The 25,222-nt window shown below is 37.1% G+C and overlaps 1 protein-coding gene across 2 annotated transcripts; it reads right to left on the minus strand.

Moving 5' to 3' along the window:
- Positions 1-524: 524 nt before the first annotated feature.
- On the minus strand, positions 525-21,639 carry mst1ra (macrophage stimulating 1 receptor a). 2 transcript variants are annotated; one of them, XM_047813312.1, is made up of 21 exons: positions 21,240-21,639; positions 15,816-17,086; positions 13,452-13,622; positions 13,232-13,357; positions 12,626-12,802; positions 11,143-11,303; positions 10,933-11,068; positions 10,464-10,600; positions 10,203-10,379; positions 9,234-9,327; positions 8,947-9,156; positions 8,666-8,812; positions 7,886-8,039; positions 7,568-7,645; positions 7,030-7,236; positions 6,798-6,878; positions 6,338-6,519; positions 3,508-3,617; positions 2,597-2,762; positions 2,305-2,441; positions 525-1,954 (listed from the first exon to the last, which is right to left on the minus strand). In XM_047813312.1, the coding sequence occupies exons 2-21, from the start codon at positions 17,004-17,006 to the stop codon at positions 1,708-1,710; spliced, it is 4,089 nt and encodes a 1,362-aa protein (XP_047669268.1). In that variant the 5' UTR covers positions 17,007-17,086; positions 21,240-21,639; the 3' UTR covers positions 525-1,707. The 2 variants fall into 2 exon arrangements, with proteins under 2 accessions (XP_047669268.1, XP_027002804.2); XM_027147003.2 differs by having other exon boundaries at positions 7,568-7,648.
- Positions 21,640-25,222: the final 3,583 nt, after the last annotated feature.

Raw genomic sequence — 25,222 nt, forward strand, 5'->3', positions numbered from 1 at the left:
TGTGAAGGCTGAGAGTCTGGTGCTTTGTCCAAGAGCCAGGTTTTTGTGAAAATAAGATCACAACATTCCCTTATCTCACACCAGGTTGTAATTCTGGTTCTCAGCTCATCCATCTTATTTTCGACCGAGCGGATATTAGCTAGCTACTTAACTGTCTTTACTGACACAAAAGGTAAGGATTTTCAGTCACAGGTACACAGCTACTTAACTCCTAATCATGTAAACTGAAAAATTCAAAGCCTCTAAATGTAATTACAACAATTTCTGGGATCTCTATGTCAAAGTTACGGAAGTTTGACCTTTTGGAATTTTGATATAGTGAATTAAAGAGGAAGAATAAATGTTTTTAATCATTTGTTTTAAAATTACCTTTGATTTGGGAAAGAAGATCAAAAAAGAAACTTACGGTAACACGTGTGTTTTAAAATACCGAAATTGTTTATATATAGCCTGGATTTAAAACTCTGGCCTTGACAGTACCTCTCTCAAGGAATCCAGCAATAAACTCAAATAATTATACAAAATTTTGCAAGCTTATTTTAATTTGCTCATGTTTTCAGTGAATTCTTTTGAACAATACATAACAGAATAGATCATCAGATAATTAGAACTGGGCCAGGTAAAAACTGGAGGAGAAAAACAGTGACATAGATGATGTCATTGTATAAGCAGGAGAGAACAGTAGTTTAATTGTATTGCATTGTGAATAAATATCAGGTTTATGTGATCACAGGTTATTTCAGTGTGCTGTACTTGCTCAATAATTTTACATTCGATAAACATACAGTACACTCTCTTTAAACATTTAGTGCGTGTGAATGAAAAGCATGAAGAGGTAAATGTAAGGCATTTGTTCAAATACAGTCGGGAATCAACACTAAAAAACAACAACAACAAAAAAAAAAAAAAAATATATATATATATATATATATATATATATATATATATATATACACACACATATATATATATATATATATATGTGTATGTATATATATATATATATATAAAAACATAAACAATATAAAATCAATTAACTACTGGTCAGTGCAAGATAACATTACATATGTCTTCTAAACACAGTAAACATCTAATCCAGACTGACTAGTGCTAACCTGAGAACAAATTTGGTACCGTATTCCAGTTTCAGTGATGGCTTGTTCATACAATGTTACTGTAAACTGTAGGAGTTAATTACCAAAAGTGGAAGTTGTTTGGAAACAAAAATGACCAAGTTAAATATAGTCAAAGGTATAAGCATCAAAATCTCTAACAAATAAGAATCAATTCTAAATTAAAAAGAATTCTACAATACCCCAGCTATTTCTCTAATTTTAATTTTTACTTCAAACCTTCCTTTATTTCTTAAATTCAGCTTGTGTTTCTAACTTTTGGCACATTTTGCACAGGCGAGCTTGTCTATATGCAAGGCACCATAAATATCTAACGGTCAGTTAGAATTTGGAGCGACATGTTCTCTGAACCTTAGCCACACCCACTAAAAGGGACAGCTGCATTTTAACCAGCATGATTGAATAATCTGGATCTTATTTACGTATTTATACACTTTCGCACAGCAGTAACTCCATCCTGAAGACTGACACACTGCTGGATTCTTTAGTGATGCAAACTCTGTCCAAATGACACTATGTTTCATACATTCCTCAAATGTCTTTAGATGAAGCCCTGAGTAAAGTTGGCTGAAGGTTAGGTGTCTCCACTGTTCTCCAGCCGATCCAGTGTTTCAGTGCTGTGGCCCTCAGGTAGTGATGGAGAGGCCCAAGCAATGGAGGGGTATGCACGTCTTTGGTCGAGGTTCACATAATTCACCTGTAGGTTCACATAGTGTTCTCCTTCCAGCATAGAGTGAATCTCCTGCAACTTCTTCACCAGAATGGAGAAGGTCGGTCTGAAATCAGGCTCGGGGTTCCAGCACTGCAACAGGATACACCACCTGCAGGAATCCAAGAAATAGTAATAACACTTAACACAGAGCCAGCAGAATTCACTTTCGATTTAAACATAATGAAAGGATGTTATGCAGAGATACAGTAGCAATTAGTGCTGACTTTTTGAAGACTAATTTTTTTTAGATGCTGCCCTTATCTGAACAAAAATATTCTGATCGCTAAACAAAGGTATTAGTTATTAGTATATTAATATTCAATTTTCTATAAATTAGGATAAATGACCATTCACTCTAACATTTGGACCTGAGAAGATATCAAGATAGCTCATAAGAACAGAATTGACATTTTAATTCTTATTAAAAATGATTAATAGCAGATTGGAATGTTCTCTTACAGGGAGTCGAGGCAGTACTGAGGCTGTGGCAGTCGCCGTCCTTGTAATAGATATGGTGTCATATCATATGGGTCAACATCAGGATATGGACTTGCTCCTCTGGTCAGCATTTCCCACATTAACACACCAAATGACCACTAAAGAACACACCAGAGACAATTTCTAAAATAAGATAATCTTATATAGAATAATAAGATAATCAGTATATAGTGCATTGCACCAATAGTGCACCAATGCATTGCTCACTTAAAAAATCATTATAATCACTTACAAATCGATTACAATGACTTACCACATCAGATTTGGTGGTAAATTTCTGAGTCTGTAAACTCTCTATGGCCATCCATTTGATAGGGAGTTTGGCTCTTTTGTGGTCCTGAATGCTGTAATACTCTTTATCCAAGATGTCCCGTGCCATGCCAAAGTCAGCCACCTTGACAGTGAATTTTTCATCCAGCCTAGAACAACAATTTTGCCAGACGCATTACGTAAATAACAGCAGTATTATTAAGTCCAAAGCTATTGTCTGACAGTTTGATGTAACCACAACACGTTTCGCTGAAAGATTTTTTTGGCCACTTTAAATACATTCATAAACCTATAGAATGTCATTTTGAGGCCAATATTAAATATACTAATTATTTTGGACTTTTCACCACTTTTTTCCCATGTACAGAATTTTTTATAACCGAAAATTGCTATTAGTTTATTCATTTGACAATCAAAATAGTAAATTAATCAATGATGTTATTTTGTGATATAGAATATGTTCTAGACAAGACTAGACTCAACACAAAAGAAGACACAAGCATTTGACTTGAACGAAACCTCTATGCATGAACTAAATGCAATGCTCATCACTCCTAGATCGTCACTGCAAACTGTTTTTTTAAATTGTTTTCCATTATCTCTTATGTTGTATTTCATTTGAAAAACCATAAAAAGGCTTCACATTTTCTATCCCTTATTCTATCGCTTGTGTTTAAAGATGAAATTCTAGATCCTATTGTCACTATATAGAGAAATTGTGCATATATTTAATATCTAAAAAAAACTCTGATTACATGCAAATTTGTCCATATAAATATTATAGCAAGTTTGGATTTATTTATTTTTTTTAAGCCTGAACAGCACCTCATTTGTACCGGTTACTACTTAACAATCCTTCTCGTTACCACATTGGGAACAAAAATAGAAACTCACATGCAGTTGCGTGCTGCCAGGTCTCTGTGCACAAACTTCTTTTGTGCTAAATACTCCATTCCTTTAGAAACCTGAAGCCCAAAACCAATCAGGTCCTTCACTGTTGGATTCTGAAAAACAAAGAATATGAAAATAATGTAGATACATTTGCAGTACTGTGCAATACTGTGCATATTGGGCTGAAGCTATCGATTATTTTAGTAATCGAGTATTCCTTTGAGTATTCGGATTATAAGTGTTTTATCTTTATTAAAGAAGGTCTCTTAAAAATGAACAACTAATTTGTTTAATTTTTAAAAAAATGGACAATATTATTGCTGAAATTACATACATTAATTAAACGCATTTAATGCATTCTCTGGTGGAAAATTTGGCAATAATGTCTTCAAGCCACTCTGCAATATTTGCAGCTGTGTTTCTCTCTTCATGGGGCATCCTGGACTGTGTGTGTGTGTGTGTGTGTGTGTGTGATACAGAGAGAGTGAGACTATGAAGATGCTTAGGCTTTCACAAAACCTAACTAATTTGGGGACATCATAACTAACCACCTTATTGATTTGTGGTCTTAAATAGTCACTACTTAGAGCCACAATCAACATATGTTTTTACAGGACTTCATTTCAACTAGGAATCATAATGATTTTGGCTAAATGCGAACTCTAACTTTACCTTGTGTCGACTTCACTCAGTGGAATTGATGTGAGGACTGACTGTTTTTGGATGAGATGTCGAAGCACCAAACTTATATATTTAAGGGGAATACCTCTGGCTAAGGCACTGGATGAGGTGATACCCCTAGAGAAGCGAGCACTGATGCCAGGAGGTGAGGCAAGACCACGTGCCTCATAGGCCTGAGTAATGGTCTCCACTACCCAGTGCACCAAGCGCTGTTTGGTAACTGGATTACCCCTGTTCCGGCTCCCAAAACAGACAAAATGGGAGGAGGAGTTACGCCACAAGCTTGAGCTATGGACATAAGTCCTCAAGGCCCTTACAAGGCAAAGCAAATGCAGCCTCTCCTGTTGTTTCGCCGACTAATACAGATTCCTAGTAAAGGGAACCCTAACATTCAATAGAGTCTCTGTCACGTCAGATGAGAGACCTGCCTCTAGGAACTGGTCCCCGCCAGGGGCCATAGCCAGAGCTTCCACATCTCGGTGTGGGGGTGTAGGATAGAAACCTGTGCCTGAGAGAGGAGATCCTTCCTGACGGGAAACTCTCATGGAGTGTCGTTCAGGAGGGAGACTAGGTTCGTTAACCAAACTTGAGAGGGCCAACGAGGAGCAACCAAGAGAAGGTCTGCCTCGCCAAAAATCTGCATAATTTGCTTCACCGCGTGGGGGTGGAGATGCCACACGCCGGGCCTGAGCACTTGCCTCGAGAGGAAGTCTGCCTCCCAATTTACATTTCTTGGGATGGAAATTGCTCTCAGCGAAATAAACCTGATCTCTGCCCAGAGCAGAATCTGCTGTGTCAGCCTGAACAGGGAGGCGCAAATGCAGACCACCCTGATGATTGTTATAGGACACCACCGCAGTGCTGTCTGTCCGCACTAAGACATGGCAGCACCTGAGGTGTGGGAGATGCTAGAAACATGGCCCTCATCTCCAGGCAATTTATGTGCCATGAGAGATAAGGGCCCTCCCACAAACCATGGGCAGGGTGGCCATCCAAGCTCGCTCAACAGCCCAAAAGCGAGGCATCTGTCAAAAGAGTCCTGCGATGATAACACATCCACAGAGTGGGACCCAAGGCCAGGAACCGGGGTCTTTTCCACATAAGAAGGGTACGAAGACCATGGTGCATAACCCTTATAACCCTGATGGGATGTCTGCTAGGATGAAAGCCCGCACCCCTGAGCCAGAGCTGGAAAGGCCTCATGTGAAGCAGACCCAAACGTCTCGGTGACAGAGAGGCTTCGGCCTAGCCGAATAGCTTTCACTGCTGACAAGAAGGAAGCCACCCGAGCAGGAAGACAGACATGCCCGCATGGTGGAGTCCCAAACTACCTCCAGAACGGTGGTTCTCTAAGAAGGAGAAAGCACACACCTGCACTAGCTCTGAACCAGCACCCAGATCTTTCCGGTGGAAAAAGGGCAAGAGTACAGTTTAGAGCCCACAGGTCCAAAATGCAGAACCACCTTCTTGGGAAAACCAAATTATCAGCTATAAAAGCCGGAGTCCCCCTCATGTTCTATGGCCCCTTTCCTCAAAAACCTCTCTCTAATATTTCTGATACACAAGAGGTAAATCAAACTTGAAACAGTTAATTTTAGGGTTTTATAAAATAGATTTCTAGGTTTTATATATATACTTCTGCAGCAATCTCATGTGTTATTTTGGTACCAGAATTATTCAAATACTGAAAACCTCAGATATTACAGAAGAATGCCAACATGTACCATCATGGCACACAGGGGAGTCTGCCTAGACATCTTTCTAAAAAAAGATTTCTCTAATATCTCTGATACACAATTGATAAATCAGTCTTGAAACAGTTAATGGTGAGATGTTATAAAATAGATTCTGTAGTTTTTAGGATTCATTATCAGTGATTATCTCTCTGGAATTGGAAAACATTGTCATGCGGAATTTATTTTATATTTTTGTGCTGTTTTTCAGCTTTTACTCTGACCTGGTAATATATATATATGCTTATTTTAACAATCTCATGCGTTACCTTTATTTTGGTAACAGAATTATTCAAATTCAACTTGTATTTGAGATATACTCGATTAAATTAGAGCATGTTTTTTTTTACTTCAAAAAAACAGGCCTAGGGTGGAAAGGGTTAAAAGAAAAAAGAAAAAAGAAAGCTAGTAATCCCTACTCTGTCTTTAGAGCGGATAAAGTGCCGGAGATCTCCGTGTTTCATGTATGGCAGGACAACAAGAGGAAGGCCATCAGCGGGTATCAGGATTCCCAAAAGTGAGAGCACATGAGGGTGATGAAAGGCTTTCATCAGGATCCCCTCTTTCAAGAACAGCTCCACTTCCTCCACATCTGTAATGCCTGGCAATACAGAGCAAAATCCATTATAGTTTTATACAATATCACTGATCAAACTATCATCAGTTATCAAAAACTAAAATAAACCTATCTTAAATTTTGCAATATTATTGTTACCTAATTCATTTTTTTTTATTTGTACTTTTGAAATGTTCAGAAATCAAATCTGTCACATGCATTATATTGTTATTGTCTTACAGAATAGTATAGTGATGTAAAACTAATTCAAACTAATTAGTATCTGTAAAGTATCTGATGCTGTAAGATCTGAATTCACTCACTGTTTAATGACTTAACTGCACAGTGTTTTTCATGGTTGTCGCTGTCTTTAAGGTAGCCATGATAAACTGTTCCAAAATGACCTGTAGAGCAAAGAAATAAGAAAATGCTACAAGACTTCAAACGAATATGAGGTTTCAGATAAAGAGAGAGATTGATGAATCAATATTACTAGATAAACTACTGTAGAGAGAAGTTTCATAAAATATTTCATACAGGTATGTAGACCTGTACCTTTGCCAATGATGTCGTCCTGCTGGATAGTGAGCTGCTCAGGACGGATCAGCACATCCTTTACCTCCTCCAGCAGCTCGGGCCTTAGAGCCGATAGGGAGATGGTTTGAGGCGATACCAGTGGAAGAGCAGCAGGGTCTACACCACGGGCATACACCAACCCAGAGAATGCCATGCCTGATCCATGTGAGGTACGGGTGGAAAATTCTACATGACAGATTAAACTTCTAACTTTTACTATACTGTATAATTTCTGATTATAATCATCATATACATATTTGTGATAATGAATATGTTTATAAAATTAAATAAATGAATGAATAAATATATAATGATTCTGTAATATACTGTTCTGACAGTTTTTTAATCATACGGTCACTTTCTTCAAATGCCAAAGTGATTTGTATAACATTTTGTAAGACAAAAATACTTTTCATAAAAGCGTCAGAATCATGTTCAATTCACAGTGTATTCATTCTTCACTCTGAAACCTAGTAAGGTGTAGCTGAGATGACTGTCATAATAATGTCTACTGTACCTCGCCTGTAGTCTCCCACTGGTGACACTTCCTCAGTTCGCATGGAATACATTGATAACCGAAGCTCTGCCTCCCTAGCTACTAGAATTTTTTTTCACAAAAAAAATCTTTGTTGATTACAACTGAAATATTACATAAAAAAGCAATAATCTCAACATTAAATCTTAAATTGGCTGCTTAATGATCTACATGGTGAATTTACGAAGACAAAACATATTCAGTGGATTATTTTACATCATATAGTCTGATATAAGTATGCTGCAGATATTTATTTAATTAACCTCAAATCGGTAGAATTTACCAAATACATAGTCTCACCTTTCTTCCTCTTGTGATAATGGTTCATGAGTGCAAATGCTAAAGCGGCCCCTACTGCCAGTGCTGCAAGTATACCCAACAGAATGCCAACAGGAAGGTGGCTGCTGGAATATGCCACCCGGCCAACATCATAAATCTCCCCGTTTACTGACACCTGTGATGATCAGAAGAACTAATTTAGAGAGATGTAGTAATGTGTTTTGCTTTCACATAAATACAACTGGATTAAACAAAAAAAACATGAATTACTGTGATCCTCTACAGACTCAACTAATTGGTCTAATTTCAGGTACTAACTAATTAATTGACTTTACCTTCCTAAAAGTGGAACAATGCTTCTATTTTTCCAACACAATACTTAATATGCTTGATTCAGTCTCTCTAATGAATACGGAAAATAATGTTTAATTGTATTCATATTACAGAAACAATACCTAAAGGTTCAAAAATAATTCAAATAGATGAAATATCAATCCAGACACATTCTGTTTAGACCCTGTCATATGATCAGCTATAACTTGCACATACACCTGCTATGTGAAGATGTGCATGTATATGAAGGGGATTTACATATACAGTACTGTATGTCTATTCCCATACATACTGTTTGCATTACTAACACAAAATCTAGCTATGACATATTGTATTGTAAACACTTATAATTGCACTGCTGTACAATTAACAAATATGGCTTAAGTTGGTGGGATATCTGTTGCAAAGCAATGAAGAGAGGATTAAACACAGCAGCAGACAAAGATCAGCCTAAGTTGGTTTTCTTACCATAACTGGTGCCCCATTGTTTGGGATCACAACATTTTTAGGGATTCGGCAGGAGATTTCATTGTCCCGGACTTGAGCGTTGCAGTTCACACCATTTATTGTCATGATGATGTCCATACAATGGCTCACTAAGCTGAGTCTCTCATGCTGAGGTCAATAACCACAATCATACTCAGAAGCACTCTTAACAAATAATGCACGTGATATATTCACTTTTACAATATGGCTGATCAATTTAATAAATATTCATAAATAGAAAATATAAGAAAATGCGGACACACATGCAATGAGACTCTGTCTTTTCCAGGTTCAAGTAGAAGCATGTTGTCATCATGTTCAAAGGGGATTGGCTTGCCATTGGGGTAGCAGAAAAAAGGCATTGAAATAAGATTTTTTGCTCCATCCATGTCCACAGAGAGGATACCATCCGAATCCTCACATGCCGGACTCACACACTCCATCTGTGTCGGGCTCACAGGACCTGAACACACCTGAGGGATTTCAGCTGAGTTAATATTGGAGGCACCATAGACAGAACCTTATGTAAAACATGTGCTTAAACACTTACAGTTTGGATGGGATTCGAGTTCTTGGCTTTGTAATAAATTGTAGTCTGGGATGCAGTGTCCAGATTTTCCCCCAGTATAATGATTTTGGAACCTCTGCATAACAAGACAGCCAAAAAGTATATTTAATTAGCTAAATCTCAAACTATACAGCCAAAGGTTTGTGGACACTTGACCATCACACCCTTATGTTGTTTCCCCCAAATAGCATTACAATTTCCCTTCACTGGAAATAAAGGCCTCAAATACGTTCCAGCATGCAGATTGTGAGGATAGAAGCTTAGAGTGGAAGAACTCGAGTGACCTGCACAATGCCCAGACCTCATGGCTGAATGAAAATTCCAGAAAGCCATGCTCAAAAATCCTGTGAAATGCCTTCCTGAAAGAGGGAACAGATCTGAAAAGGAGTATTCAGCATGCACCATATGGGTATGATGGTCAGGTGTTCATCTTGTCATTTTTCATTTGTTAAAAGTATTTGAAAAAATTGTAGCACTTAACAATGTCTTTACAAAATCCTGTTACACATTAGTAGCATGAGTTCTTGCCTTGTTCCTAGACTGTGATCTGTATCTCTTTGTTAAGGGTCCAAGGACCAATCAACAACCTTGAGGCTTAGCGACAAAATTCTTTTAAAAACTTTTTTGTCCGAAAGGCATTGAAGAGAGTATGTAAATTAATCACTATGAAAACTCGTTGAGGTTTCTAAACCATGCTTAGGACAAAGGCAAGCTAACATTTGGCATAATGCATGAAAGTGCAAAACTGTAAGTGGATTGTTAATGATTATCTGGTTAATTCAATAGCACCATCAGCCACCATTAGCCCATAAGCTTTTATCAGACCACCAGATTTTTTTTAAACCACCAGATTAAAGAGCAAATGAATAGGGAATGATTAGCTATGCCAGCACATACATGCATACATAAATACATACATATATACATACACAATGTTATTGTGGGCCTCACCTGCTGAAGCTGCAGTTAGGCTTTATCTCGGTCACCTTAGGATTCTCCCTATAGCTGAATTGCTTGGTTGCATATACAAGTGAATTGTCAATTACAAGTGACACATTCACATATGTCAGATCCTCCACTGCCTCAGACATGAAGACTACAGAGGACCAGGTCTCATTGCTAGAAACGCTGTAGAAATATGTTTCAGTTTATGATAGAAGACCAAAACTAAGGCACATTCCATAATCACAAACATACTGTATTGTTAAAAACCTTTCAACATTGGAGATCTTCTCGCCCATCCGGACCGTTCTTGTTTGTCCAGAATCCAGATATTTTCCTGTCAATGTAATTCTGGTGCCTCCAATCTTGGGCCCAAAGTTGGGACTGATATCAGTGACAACTGGAGTCTAAATGCGAAATTTAAAAAAACAAACAAACAAAAAAAAACAACTCTTAATCAATAGACTTGCATACAATTGAATCGCAATTAAATCATAACTAAATTTTATTTACTTTCTAATACATTTTTATCTGGTATGGGTTACAAAGACTTAAAACAAGGTTATCCAATCTTATCCAGAAAAGGCAGGTACAGGTTTTTATTCCAATTCAAAAGGAGCCACACCTGATTTCACATGTTTAATCAGTTTATCTTGAATTTCAATAGATCAGGTGTGGCTACTACTTGGTTATTTGCCACACTGACACTTTCTGGATAACACTGGACATCCCTGCTTACCACAAAGCTGAATCCTTGTATGCGAGCCTGTCCAGAGATGGAGTAACCATTCGCCACTCTCTCCTCATTCACATTCAGGTAAATTTCTACATCTTGCATCACATCTGAGGAATAAGGAAGGAGCCTGCATACCAGCCTAAAAGGAAATTTGATCATGGATTTATTGCAGTTGTGCATGTATGTACATATTTCTGAGTGTGTGCTACTCACTGTGTGCTTTTGCTCATTGTTGGAATTATGGTACAGTTCCTCTGTCCCACAATGACTTGGTGAGTAGATGAAGTGATAACAGGTTTCATGGGAGATTGTAAATTCCAGCCACAAAGTGTAATCTCTGTTTCACCATCAGGTGGTGCAGTGTTTGGAAAAAACTAAACAGGCATGGTAGAAAATGGTTAGAGATGGAATAACAGACTTTGGGGTAATTAAAGTTGTAACCAAAATGGCAAAATACCTAAACTAAACAAAACAAAACAACACCAATGGTTGGAATCACAATTATAATCACTTGACTAGTTTCAGATTTTATAAATCAGTAGCTTTCACTTTAAAACTGTCCTTGTTTTATGACAGCAGCTCTGTTGAATTTTAAGCCCTGTTATTTTACAGCTGAACCAAATAGTCATGGATATATGAGATCATGATTCACTCCCACCCAATAAGAGCATGTTTCTTTGCAATGCAATGGCAACATGGTTCCCTCCCTCTCAAAAAGAGCACGATCCTCTACCACCAAGTAAAATACTGTTTCTCTCCCACTCAGTGAAATAATAATTCCCTTCCCCCAATGAAGTCATGATTCCCTTCCCGTCATTGCCAACTACTTTTCCTTTCCTCAATGAGAGCATGAATACTACCAAAGGAAAGATTCCCTTCCAACCAACAGAAGCATAATTTCACGCTTCATAGAGACTATGATTCCAAGTAAATTTAATTCCTGTAATTCACACAACCTTCCAACCAAGTGGAACGACAATAGGAACATTTTTGGCACCCCTAAAGCAGACAGCGACTGTTTTGTACTTTATAAACACCGTATCATTCCCATTGGTCTGACTTGTCTGGCAGCCTTTTAATGCATTTTTGTCTGTTCTTATCTATGTGTGGTTATTTAATAGTAGAAGTTACAGGAACAGTGCATTTCAACTTCAAGATAACTTCAAGATATTAAATTTACATTTGAACACTGTTCTCTTATCCTTGACACTTGGGAAAAAGTTCAAACATGCATCATCTTGGCTGTTACTGAAATACAATCTTTGTTTGTGTTTCTGTTCCAAACTTAAAACTGTCTTGTACTAGCACTTTTTCCCTTGTTTGCCATGTGTACGTTAAAAAAAAGGAACAGGTTCAGGTTGATGGTGTCCTATGTCTGTAACATAGTTAACCAGTTTTAATGTATTTATCGATAGAGACTTAAAAGCACTTTGTAAGTCGCTCTGAATAAGGATGTCTATCAAATGCTTCAATGAGTGTGTTACATTAACTTTTTTTTTGATAGTCCATGTTTTCTTAAATTTAAACAGATGCTGAATTTGAATCATTAGTTTCTACTGCAACATTCCAATTTAAACATCTGTTCAATAAGGTAAGAAAGAAACCCTTCTCTTCACAGCATCGAGCAGCACATTCAAAATACTGTCATTTCATAAAGCACATAGCTGTTTCAGGTCATTTGAGAATTTTGAATCACCTTGGTGATAATTGGCGGACAAGTGTTATTACGCCACTGGCCCTGGCATTCAGTCATTTTTGAGCAGTTTTGAGTCCCATCACACCATCCACAGCCCATAAAGCGCGGGGCCTGCATACACTCTGAACAAGTTAGCAGATGTGTGCAGCCTGGTCCTTTAGGAGACACAGTCACCATCTAAACAAACACAAACAAACAGAGACAATGCTACAAACACTTACATACATGTTAACCTTATAAGCAAAAAACAAAAGAGGTTGGTTGAAAGAGTTGGTAAATAGGAGATAAATAAAAACAGAAACAATCTAAAGACAGATTTTAGATAAAACAAAACAAATATGGCATCTTGACCTTTACAGATACAGTATGTCACCTAGATATTTCACATATTTAAAGCATAGTCGTTTTGCTCTCATGCTTATGTGCAAGTTAGTCAAATTACTTACAAATTACTTTCAAATCCTGTATAATCAGTCAGGGTCCACAACAATAAGTATGCAAAAGAGGGAGGAAGAGATACACAAAGCGAGCAAAACACAGCATGACCTTAGTAATATGAGTATTGTCAAAGAGATTGAGAGAGAAAGAGTTAGAGAGACTTTGAACCTTGTTTCCGACCACAAAGAGCAAAGAGTCCTCAGACTGCACTGCAGCAATGGGGGACACTCTCTGTTCCTCATCCACAAGAGAGTAGTTTGCAAACACAATGGGGCTTGACAGTGTCAGAATGACCTGCATCAAAAATGAATACCCTTAGAAACAACTCAATTGACAAAGGTATAAAACATTCCATCAATGAACTCCCCACATCCGATTGAGAGATCACCTGTAGCAGTCTTCCACGTTCAGTGCCGATATGAGCTATAGTGTCACTACCAATAGTGGTAACCAAAATAGAGGTGAACACATCTGTCATCTGGCCACTGAAGAAGTCTGCTCTAGAGTGAGGAGTAGCTATCATGGTGGGCATAGCTTCACATAGCTGTCTGTCTTCTCCCTTCAGTGAAAAATGAAAAACACAATTAAATAAAATGCCGTTTAAAAGCAGTTTTACTTTGAAACATATTGATTATTTTGGTGAGGAAACATTTGCAGCAAATTGCCTTGCCTATTCCCTAAAGTATGATAATTATACTGCATTTCATACTTGTGCAGCTTCCCAAAAGGACAACAGTTCCACTACAAATGATAGAATTTACCTAATAAATGCCTTAAAAGTGAGGATTGTTGACTCAGTGCATTTTTGTTTGCAAAAAAAAAAAAAAAAAAAAGGTTTACAGAAACTGGGAAAAGAGAGAAAATGTCCCAGGATTTATAGCATTTATAAAGTTCACATTCAAGCCAACTGGATAGTAGCCACTAAAACAGGATGAAGCAACTTTGTGTCAGGAAGTTTATAAAGGCCAGATGGCTACTTTTCAATAAACCTAATAAGGTAAGGATGGAATGGATATAGCCAATGACAATGTCATTTATATTACAGGTTGTAGTATATGGTGTATTACATTAAAGCCATCCATGGCTGTACACTATACACCGATCAGCCAGAACATTAAATTTGTGTCACCAAAAAAATCTTTGACCTGCAAAGAAATTAACTCCACAAGACCTCTGAAGGTGTGCTGTGGTACAGTATCTGGCACTAAGACTGTATAAGCAGATCCTTTAAGTCCTGTAAGTTATGAGGTGGAGCCTATTTGGATAGGGTGTGTTTTCCCTGAATATCCCACAGGTGAACGGATTGAGATCTGGGGAATTTGGAGGTCAAGTCAACACCTTTCTCATGTTCTTAAAGCCATTCCTGAACCATTTTTGCAGAGTGGCAAGACTTATAATCCTGCAGAAAGCGTCCGTTGCTATTAGGGAATACTGAAACCATGAATAGGTGTACTTGGTCTAGGTTTAGGTACTGTAGGTGGTACAGTAGTAACATCCACATGGATTTTTTTAAGGTTTCCCAAAAGAACAATGCCCACTCACTGACAAATACCATGTAAGAATCAATGTTTGATCACCTGTCAGTGGTTGTAATGTTATGGCTGATCGGTGTATATTCACATGTTGCTTCAGTATACCTTCCTGTAAATATGGTTTTGTAAATACAATCTAGAATTTATTTTCCTATTGCTTCTCACTAAAAGTTAGTTGAATTATTTCTGTTGTATAAGAGACATGGCTTGAATAGCAATCCTGTGTCCTGACCCGATGTTCTTGCAGTAGCAGTCACAGGAAGTACACAATGTCACTAGGATTGCTTATTAGGCAAAAAAACACGTACTGCTTACTTGTCAAACAACAGCAGCTGGACATGAACGATGTGTTAAACATGCACTCTTGGTATCATTTAAGTGTAGGTTTCGATTTCCACATGCTCGTAATACACTACAGCATATGTCTTAGTTTTTAATACTCCTTACCACCATGTAGACTTGCATACCTAACACAAAGTTATAACCGTTTTATTTAATACTAGTAATCTAATGAATAAATGTATGTAATTCATGAATAAAATCTGATATATATATATGTAACACATTATTTTTAGAATCTAATACGTAGAATAAAATGCGTCTAATAAAAATCCTAAACTATAATGTTAGCATAATAGACCTCTACCTAAACACTTCAGTTTCCTAAAAGAAACAGTCTCTGAATAAATACAAATTCGAACTAATTATTTCATTAGTTCCCATTTGCCATTCTACTTTAATCTATTGTAACCATTTTAAGATTAGCATGTTTTACTGTAACCCAGAAGCCATATATTGTTTGCATTACACATGACATTCAAATATTGTTAAGTTTGACAGAACATTCATAAAGCAACCCTGTGTCTGGGTCTGTAAGCAATTATCTAATAATCTGACTACATACATTTAATATACGGATATTTAATATACTGACATTTTCCAGCTTGAAGGTTTGGTATTTTATAATGCAATAAGTGTGCACAGGTGCACAACCCTTTAACAAATAATAAAATGAGTCATTTCCTGTAATCGGCCATTATTTTATCTTCTTACATATTGTAAACATTATGTGAAAACACGACTCTTCTTTTTTCAAATCTTAGCAAATGACTAGGTCAAGGTCAAGTAGTATATAAGAATGTGGCAGCTATATATCAGTTGCCAAGTCTATTATAATAAAAAAGCATACATTGTTTAAACTGAATAAGAGAATTATTTACTTCATGAGGACAGCTAGCACCCGGCTGAAAGTAATTCAAGCCCCTGGAAAGTCGTCCGGCTCTCCTTTGGCAGCAGGCATCCATACCTTGTTTGATGGCTAGCTTTATGCTCACTATAGAAAATGCACAAAGGGCAGACCTTCCAGTAGGATTTCCATCTTTTCCATCAATTGCAAATACTATGTACAAGACGCTGTTCTGTTTCTCATTCAGGCCTAGTTGATTTGCCAGGTCCTTCTCTGCAACGCTGAAATGAGCTGCTTGAGCTACATTGTACACAACATTGTCAGTGTTTCTCCTCTTCCGCTTGGGCCTGAAGTGGCACTCTAAGACCACCTCTCGATACATCCAGGCTTCTCTATCCCCATTTGGCAGCACCCCCAAATGAGTCTGAAGTTCAGATGTTTTGTCTAAGGGGTTTGCTCTCTGAACAGACAGAAAATATGTATACTCCTGTGTGGAGAATGTATAAATATATTCAATAGGGTAGGAATCCTGCAACATAGGAAGTACTGTCAGGCCTTTGATTTCGGCCTCAAATCCATCTTCTGTTGCGAGCAGACGTCGGATTGAGATAGAACGTCTGCCATTATCTTCTGCAATCGTGCTGTTGATGGTAGCAGCCACAAAGAAGTAAGAGGCCTGGCCTTCTTCTACAATGCTGACTTTTGTGCCTAGAGGACTAGCAATGCAATCATGACACTGTGTGAGTGAGTTAATATCATGTTTGAAAAGACAGGTGACAGATGGTTGCATGTCTTTTTCAAGTTCAAGAAATGTACAGCTCCCGTACTGATTGCTACCACATATGTACAGAAATGGCAAAAATGGTTTAGAGTCCAAAAGCAAAACTTGATTATCCGTGTCTGCTGATGCATTTGGATCAGCTTCGAAACCACACTGACATGTCTTACAATCTGGATTGCCGACAGGCCCGGTGCGTAACTCCCATATCTTCTCAAGATTGTTGTTCAGGGCCTCGATGACATTCTGTGAGGCTATATATACCTCAGACAAATCCTGGTACACCACAATGTTCTGGATGGGCTTCGAAGTTTGGAAATGACGCGAGGAATATGGCACCGTAAAATCAACAGATTTCTGTTGGTCTACAGGACAGGTTTCAGCATTCAAGGTCACCTGAATCTGTAGCCAGACACACGCTAAGAATGCCCAAGCCCTGAATAGCATCTCTGTGTCTGCTGTCCTTTGTGCAGCCTAAGGAAAACAACAGTCACTGTTCCTCAAAACCTCTTGATCATCACCAGGATCTATGAATAAAACAGTAGGACAAAGTCAGTGGAAGGAAATACAAGTCAAGTAGTATATTCATTATTTTATGACTTGCAATCACAGGTCACCACAATTTGTGAAATTCAACAGTCAGGAAGTCAGAAATGCCACTGAACAAATACCATTATTACATTTGTATGTTACAAAGGCACAATCATGTTCTAATGTGCTACTCTAAGTTTTACAGTATTTTTGTGAAGATCACATTTATAGTACTTAGTGAAGCCCAAATCGCACTGTTCACTTTAGGACATGGGAAAAACACAGCAAATAAAAACATGTCTAACATGCAACCATATCTAACATGCAACTGCGACTGAACACGACTGTCGTTAAAAAATAATAATAGCAACAGCATTATGCTGTTACACTAGGTTTAAACATACAAAAGACTCCCAGTCGCAAAGTGGCTGGGGATCATTCATATTAAATGAGAGCTTGTGACTTCCAAACATGAGCAACATGAGTGACAATGACCATTTGCGACAAGATGTGGGCGTGTCCAGCTATGCGACAAACTAAAATCGTTAAACTAGCAAATTAGTGCAGCGACTACCACTGGATTAAAGACAGTCTATATACACTGGTGAATTATATTTACAATGCTCTCCCTCAGGAATATTTAATTTTAGAAAATAAAAATTTTAGCAGGCAAAAACGCTAATTACACGAGCCACTAATAAACAATATTACTATGGCAACCAGTAGCAGGAACGCCTACAGGTGACTAAAGTGTGTGTATATATATATATATATATATATATATATATATATATATATATATATATATATATATATATATACACACACACACATACATACATACATGCATACATATATATATATATATATATATATATATATATATATATATATATATACATATACACACACTTTAGTCACCTGTAGGTATGTATATATATATATATGTATATATATATATATGTATATATACATATATATATATATATACATACATACATACACACACAGTACAGCACCTGGTAATGTATATATGAATGTAGCTGTATTATGAAAAATGCCGTCTCTCTTACTAGTTTAATGCGTATAAATACTTATAAGAATTAAAAGGAATGAAAACCACTGTCTTATAACAAAATGCTATATATGAGTATGCCTTTTATTTCTATTAATTTCACATTTTGTTGGACAAAATTTTGTAAGTGCCTGTTTTAGATACTATACAATTATCTGATTAGAAGAATGTCATATTTTTAAATAAAAAAATCTAAAAAACAATTTACGTTTGTTAGAGTTGATTAAGTAGATTAGTTAGATATTCATTGTTTTTCAAAGAAACAGGTTTGTTATATTAAAATTATATCACAAACCATTGAATAAACTAGTCTATATATTACTGCAAATTGGATGAAATTCTTCAAATTAGTATTTGTTGATCATTAAAGCAAGGCATGTGATATATTATTTCAATCTCTTGAAATTAAAATTAGTTTAAAAGGTTTTTGAGAAACGTCTTAAACCTGTTAAGAATCATAAAGTGTACATCAATTAGGCAAACATTAGGAAAACACCTTACAACCTTCAATGCTATAACACCTGTATGTATTTAGGTCATAAGGAAGACATTGAGTTTGACCTGGTCAAAACACGATATTAGAAACAAATCTAATATATAGCTTTATAAAGTTTATATTTAGTTCAAACTAGACACATTAGTGTTACTGTTATTATAAGCAGTAGCTGATTAGGTTAGTTTGTTACTTATCTTGACAATCTTGTGTTGCTTTTACAAGAGACACGTCTAATTAAAGGCAATAGATAATAATGCTCGGCATGTTTACATAGGCTTGTTAGAGTATTAAATACAAACATATAAAATTTCTTCTGTGCTCATGGTATATTATGGGAAATGAGAACTCTCTCTAACCAGTATCAAAAGCTGTTTATTTCCTCTCTACATCTCTTTTTTTACCGTAATGTAAATGTAAATATCTCATTCTGAGCTATCTAATCTGACTATACATAAAAGTGTCATGGTATATTATTAATATTAGGGACAGCTAGAATAAACACAATACGTAAACAGACAATCTACTAAAGACTACCAGACTATCTATTAAATATATGTAGTAGGAATTTTGAAGTTAATGCCTTAATACAGTATGTATATTTTCCCCCCAATGCATCTCAGTAGATGCTCCCCCCCCCCCCCCACACACATTAAACCTGACCAAGTTACCAGCTAGAAGCAGTCAATTGTAAAGCCAAAAGCCAACTGCTCATTGGAAAGTAACCTTAACAGTGTAATCTAATATATAATGCACACATGCAATGTGATACATGCAATCTTCAGCACTCCAAATAACAGCAGTCTGATTCCATCTACATTGTTTCAATTACGTTTTCACTTTGCTTATATGTTAGACTTAGTTAATGTTTATGTGCATGTATGTGTGTGCCTCAAATGCCACGTTTCTTAATGTCATTGTTTTACTGTGTTGAATTTTTTTGACACAATAATCTGTTTTTATCCCTTTATGATCTTATCACTACATGTTCACTTTTTATAGAAGAACTTTTTAATTATAAGGACTTTAAGGTTATGTGCATCTACTTAAGTTTTTTCAACCTGTCGACCGTACTTCTTTGCTGTTTACTGCTTCTGTAGCACACGTATGATTGGCAAGAATTGAAAAAATTGTACATATATTTACATTTACAGCATTTAGCAGACGCTCTTCTCCAGAGTTACTTACATTTTCTTATTTCAGTTTATACACCTAAGCAATTGAGGGTTAAGGGCCTTGCTCAGGGGCCCTGCAGTGGGGCCTTCCGATCAGTAGTCGAACATCTTAACCACTGAGCTACCACATCCCATATGAAACTAGTGTAATGCATTCACGAGTTTGTCTTTCTGAAAAACGGAAATTAGAAATTAAAACGGTCCTCTTTCTGTTTTTAATGAATATTGGTGTTATTTTCTATGATACTTAAAATCACAAAATGATTTTGTTTATGAGCGTTATTGGAAAAGAATAAAATAATTTTTAATGTGTATTTACTAATAACACATTGGGTGCTGTTTTATTATAACAATAAGTGAAATTATGACCATGGAAAACGTTTTATAAAAATGTATGTCAATGTAACAGCTAGAATTAATTTACCAAAGAGTAATTACTATAATATTGGTTATTTTTCAAACTGTGCAGAACAATGTGCAGAATAAGCAGATTAAAGGTGTTTTAAGTACTAAAAGGTGCTGCTTTAGTGTAATTGCATTGCATATGTGTATCATAAAAAGTAATGTATTTACAGAAATAAGCATGAATGTCTAAGTCATGTCTAAGTGTATTGTTTGCATGTTTTCTATCATTAATGGGCATTTATCATTACATAATTTATTATAAAAAAAAAATATCCAAGCTAAAATCTTAGAATTATGGTATTTCTTTGCTATTGTAACTTTTAAATAGTTTCAGTATCCAGCCTAAACCGGTTACTAGCCTCTCAGTGGGGATTTGGCCTACCTGTAGCTTACGTAGCCTAGTGATTGGAAATCTCAGTGACTCAGATCATTCGGTTCATTTCAACAATATGAGCCGACTCCCAAACCCCGATTGCATGTTGTCCTGAACTGACCAAAGTTTACGATGTTTTGTGCACAAACAGCTAGACAGTATTCGGAGGTGACGTAGGAGAAATATGTTTAAACATAAACATTAACGAAGAGGACATTCATACGATGATTTGAGAGCCGAAGAATCGAAAGTTAATGTTATTCAATTGACGAACTTAAAACCAAACGACACCGCAACCCTGACTGGGTGAAGCTCTTACTAAAGATGAATGGGTCAGATTAAAGGTGTCAAGTGAAGCATTGTACTTATACTACCCTGCCTACATTTACAATTTAAATCTCAATTTAAACTCTCAACGTTCAGGAGTTAGGAGCCACTTTAAAGAGCCGACTCGTACGACACATCACTAACGCTCACTATAACCCTAAACTTTAAAAAATAAAGTCAAGACCGTAAAGTTCTCTCTGATTTGATTTGTGTCAGTTGTTTTATTACGGGTAAACACGAGTTACACTATTAATATGAGCGCGAATGGATAAATAATAGTAGTTTGTAATGAAACACTTACCTGTAGTGCACTATGACAGCTCGTATGACAAAAAAAAATTGTTTGTAAGGAAAACATCCGGTGCCTTTGGCGTGGAGGTTCAATAATATCCCATGTGAAAAGTATTATTAATCAGTTTAGTTGCTAGATAAAGTTCGCTGAAGAGGCAGAACTTGTAAACGCTTCTTCATTCGTCCTTCGTTTTTTTTCTCTCCCAAAATCCTCATTGACTGGCCCACGCCTTGACTGAGCTTCACAAGGAAGTACTGTAATGCTGAGATTGCGTAATATTCACCTCCACTTAGTATTGTATCTGATTTACACGTGTCCCACCCTACAGCACATGGGTTTAGAGCTTTATTAGTTACAGGATATGTCCCAAGGCTAGCATTCAGTGCCATAAAGTTCTTTCTACAAGCATGAATGGAAGGTGTTTTTGGAAGAAGGGAGAAAGAGAGCTGTATGTATACTACAATGTGTACACGTACACGTACACGTACACGTACACGTACACGTACACGTACACGTACACGTACACGTACACGTACACGTACACGTACACGTACACGTACACGTACACACACGTACACACACACACACACACACACACACACACACACACACACACACACACACACACACACACACACACACACAGAGTCAACTTTAATAGAAACACCTGCTTATATATAGTCATCCAATCATCCACTTATGTTTCAGCAATGCAGTGTATAATCAAATCATTATCAGAAATCATCATCAAACCTCAAATATTTGAGTAAAGGAAGAAAAAAAAACATGATTTAACAATGGTGTCATGGTTGTTGGAGCCAGATGTGCCGGTTTGAGTTTTTAGCAAATCCCCAGCAATTTTCACACACAACCGTCTACAGGGCTTATACAGGATGGTGTGAAAACATCCAGTCAGCAGCAGGTATGTAGGTAGAAATGCCTTGTTGATGACTACAGTAAGGACAGGTTCACAAAAAAAACAGACTGGAAACATGTTGTCTGGTCGTTTATCAATCTCTAATGTTCTATTAGCTTAAACAATTCTGACATTTTCTTCTGAGAGAGAGAGAGAGAGAGAGAGAGAGAGAGAGAGAGAGAGAGAGAGAGAGAGAGAGAGAGAGAGATAGATATCATTCTTTTGTGTGCTTATTTACACTCATGGGATGCCACGTTTTTGGAAGGTGAAAGGACAATGAAGAAACCAGGGAACAGTAAACCAAGCTGAATAGTGAACAAAGAACCATGTTGATATGCCTAAGTGCTTATTTATACATACATACATACATACATACATACATACATACATACATACATACATACATACATACATACAGTACATGTTTTACATGATTTTGTTTATTTCTATAGCCTTTTTTAACAATTTACATTGTCAGTGCAGCTTTAACGAAGCTAAGAAACAGAAAAAAATGGTAGTTTCAATAAAATTACAATTTACATTTACATTTACAGCAATTGGCAGACGCCCTTATGCAGAGCGACGTACATAAGTGCTTAAATCTCTAACACTGAATACATTAACGCTGGTTTACTAGGTTACGTACTTAAGATACCATGAGTTTAAAACATTTGTTCAAAGTTACAATGAAAAAGTCTCAGGTTTTTTTTTTTTTGTTTGTTTTTTTTTTAATGCAAAAGATAAGGAAAGAAGTGCTAGTTGAAGTGTTTCCTGAATAAGTAGGTCTTCAACCGCCTCTTGAAAATAGCCAGTGACTCAGCTGTCCGGACCTCTAGGGGAAGTTCATTCCACCACCTTGGTGCCAGAACAGAGAAGAGTCTTGTAGTATACTTGCCTCTTACCCTGAGAGATGGTGGAACCAGTTGAGCAGTGCTGGTAGATCGGAGGGTGCGGGGTGCAGTGCGAGGAATGATGAGGGCTTTGAGGTAAGAGGGAGCTGGTCCATTTTTGGCTTTGTAGGCCAGCATCAGTGTTTTGAATCGGATGCGTGCAGCTACCGGAAGCCAGTGGAGGGATCGTAGCAGCGGGGTGGTATGCGAGAACTTTGGCAGGTTGAAAACAAGCCAGGCAGCTGCATTTTGGATCATTTGCAGAGGACGGATTGCGTTCATAGGTAGACCTGCCAGCAGTGCATTGCAGTAATCCAGTCTAGAAATGACAAGAGACTGAACAAGTACCTGAGCAGTCTGTGTGGACAAAAATGGCCGAATCCTTCTAATGTTGTTGAACAATTTATTGCTAAAATGAACAATTTATCGCTAACATTATATCGCTAGTGTGTCGCTACACACTATCTCTAATGAGCGAGTCTGAGGTGACAGTGGCAAGGAAAAGGTCCCTGAGATTATATGAGGAAGGAACCTTAAGAGGTACCAGGCTCAGAATTAACCCCATCCTCAATTGGGTGAATGAGGCCAGTAAATAACGTAAATATATATATATAACAAAAAAAAATATTGTGCTTATTGATTTTCACCAGGAGTTTTCCTTATTCCCATTCATTTAGAAGAATACAAGTGGGCCTAAAACACATCAACCAAATATGCCTTACAGCATATCAAAGCCACATTTTTTTGTCATACACCTGTGTACACTGGAATATGCCAAACTACATGTTGACAAGCCACAAAGCTTCTGGGAGAATGTCCTGTGGACAGATGAGACAGAAATTGAACTTTTTGCCAAGGCACATCAGCTCTATGTTCACAGGCAGAAAAATGCAGCATATCAAGAAAGTAACACTGTCCCTAAGGTGAAACATGGAGGAGGCTCTGTTAAGTCTTGGGGCTGCATTGCTGCATCTGTGCAGGGTGTCTTGAATCTGTGCAGGGTACAATGAAATCTGAAGACTATCAAGGGATTCTAGAGAGAAATGTGCTGGCCAGTGTCAGAAAGCTTGGACTCAGTCGCAGGTCATGGGTCTTGCAACAGGACGACCCAAAACACACAGCTAAAAACATCCAAGAATGGCTAAGAGGAAAACATTGGACTATTCTAAAGTGGCCTTCTATGAGCCCTGACCTCAATCCTATTGAGCATCTTTGGAAGGAGCTGAAACATGCTGTCTGGAAAGGACACCCTTCAAACCGGAAACAAGAGGGCCAAAAATACCTGCCGAGAGATGCAGAAGTCTCATTGACAGTTACAGGAATCGTCTGATTGCAGTGATTGCCTCAAAGGGTGTGCAACAAAATATTAAGTTAGGGGTACCATCATTTTTGTCTAGGCCTGTTCCATGAGTTTATTCTTTTAAATAAGTCCGTTGAAGCATGGTTGAAAAGCAATGTCTGACATCTATCTAGCAGACTTCTACGTATGTCTGCTGTCGTAACATTCATAGTATTTTTATTTATTATTACTTTTGTCAGATTAAAGTTTTTTCTGTGACCATTGTGAGTTTTTCTTGCATTGAACGAAGGGCACCCACAATTTTGTCCACGTGTGTACAGTATATGGAAATCTTTTAGAGTAGTACAAAAATAGAGGAGGGTCTCCACCTGCTGGTTTTCACTATTAATTCTTGGAATCCAGAGCAAGCCTGAGTTGAAACACATACAACACATGGATCAAAGATAGTAACTCATGCAGTAAAAGGGCACATAACGCTTTGTAATCTGTAACTGCAGTTTTGTTTGGGTCCCGGAAATAGGCGAAATCACCAAATCACTGGCAATTGTTTTTAGCCAAAATCACCGAAAGCTTATGGCTGAAATTAATCCTGATCTTACCTCGTCTGTTTAAAAGTATTCTAGCAGTTTCTCTACCAAATAATCAGATACATCCACTGCTGTTGCAGGGAATATGTTAGTAAGAATGTGTAATTATAGAAACTGGGATCCTAGAGCAGTTTCAGTATGACTTGAATTATGTGGAAAATTAAACAGCACTATGATAAAATAAAACAAATACCGTGAATGGATATAGTGTAAGTACTTTTAGTCAAATATTGAAATAATTGACAGGTCAAAAGAAAGACTCTCACAGGTCTTTAAGTTATTAAAAAGAAAGTAAGATC

The sequence above is a fragment of the Tachysurus fulvidraco genome, chromosome 5, assembly GCF_022655615.1.
Source record: "Tachysurus fulvidraco isolate hzauxx_2018 chromosome 5, HZAU_PFXX_2.0, whole genome shotgun sequence".
NCBI lineage: Eukaryota > Metazoa > Chordata > Actinopteri > Siluriformes > Bagridae > Tachysurus > Tachysurus fulvidraco.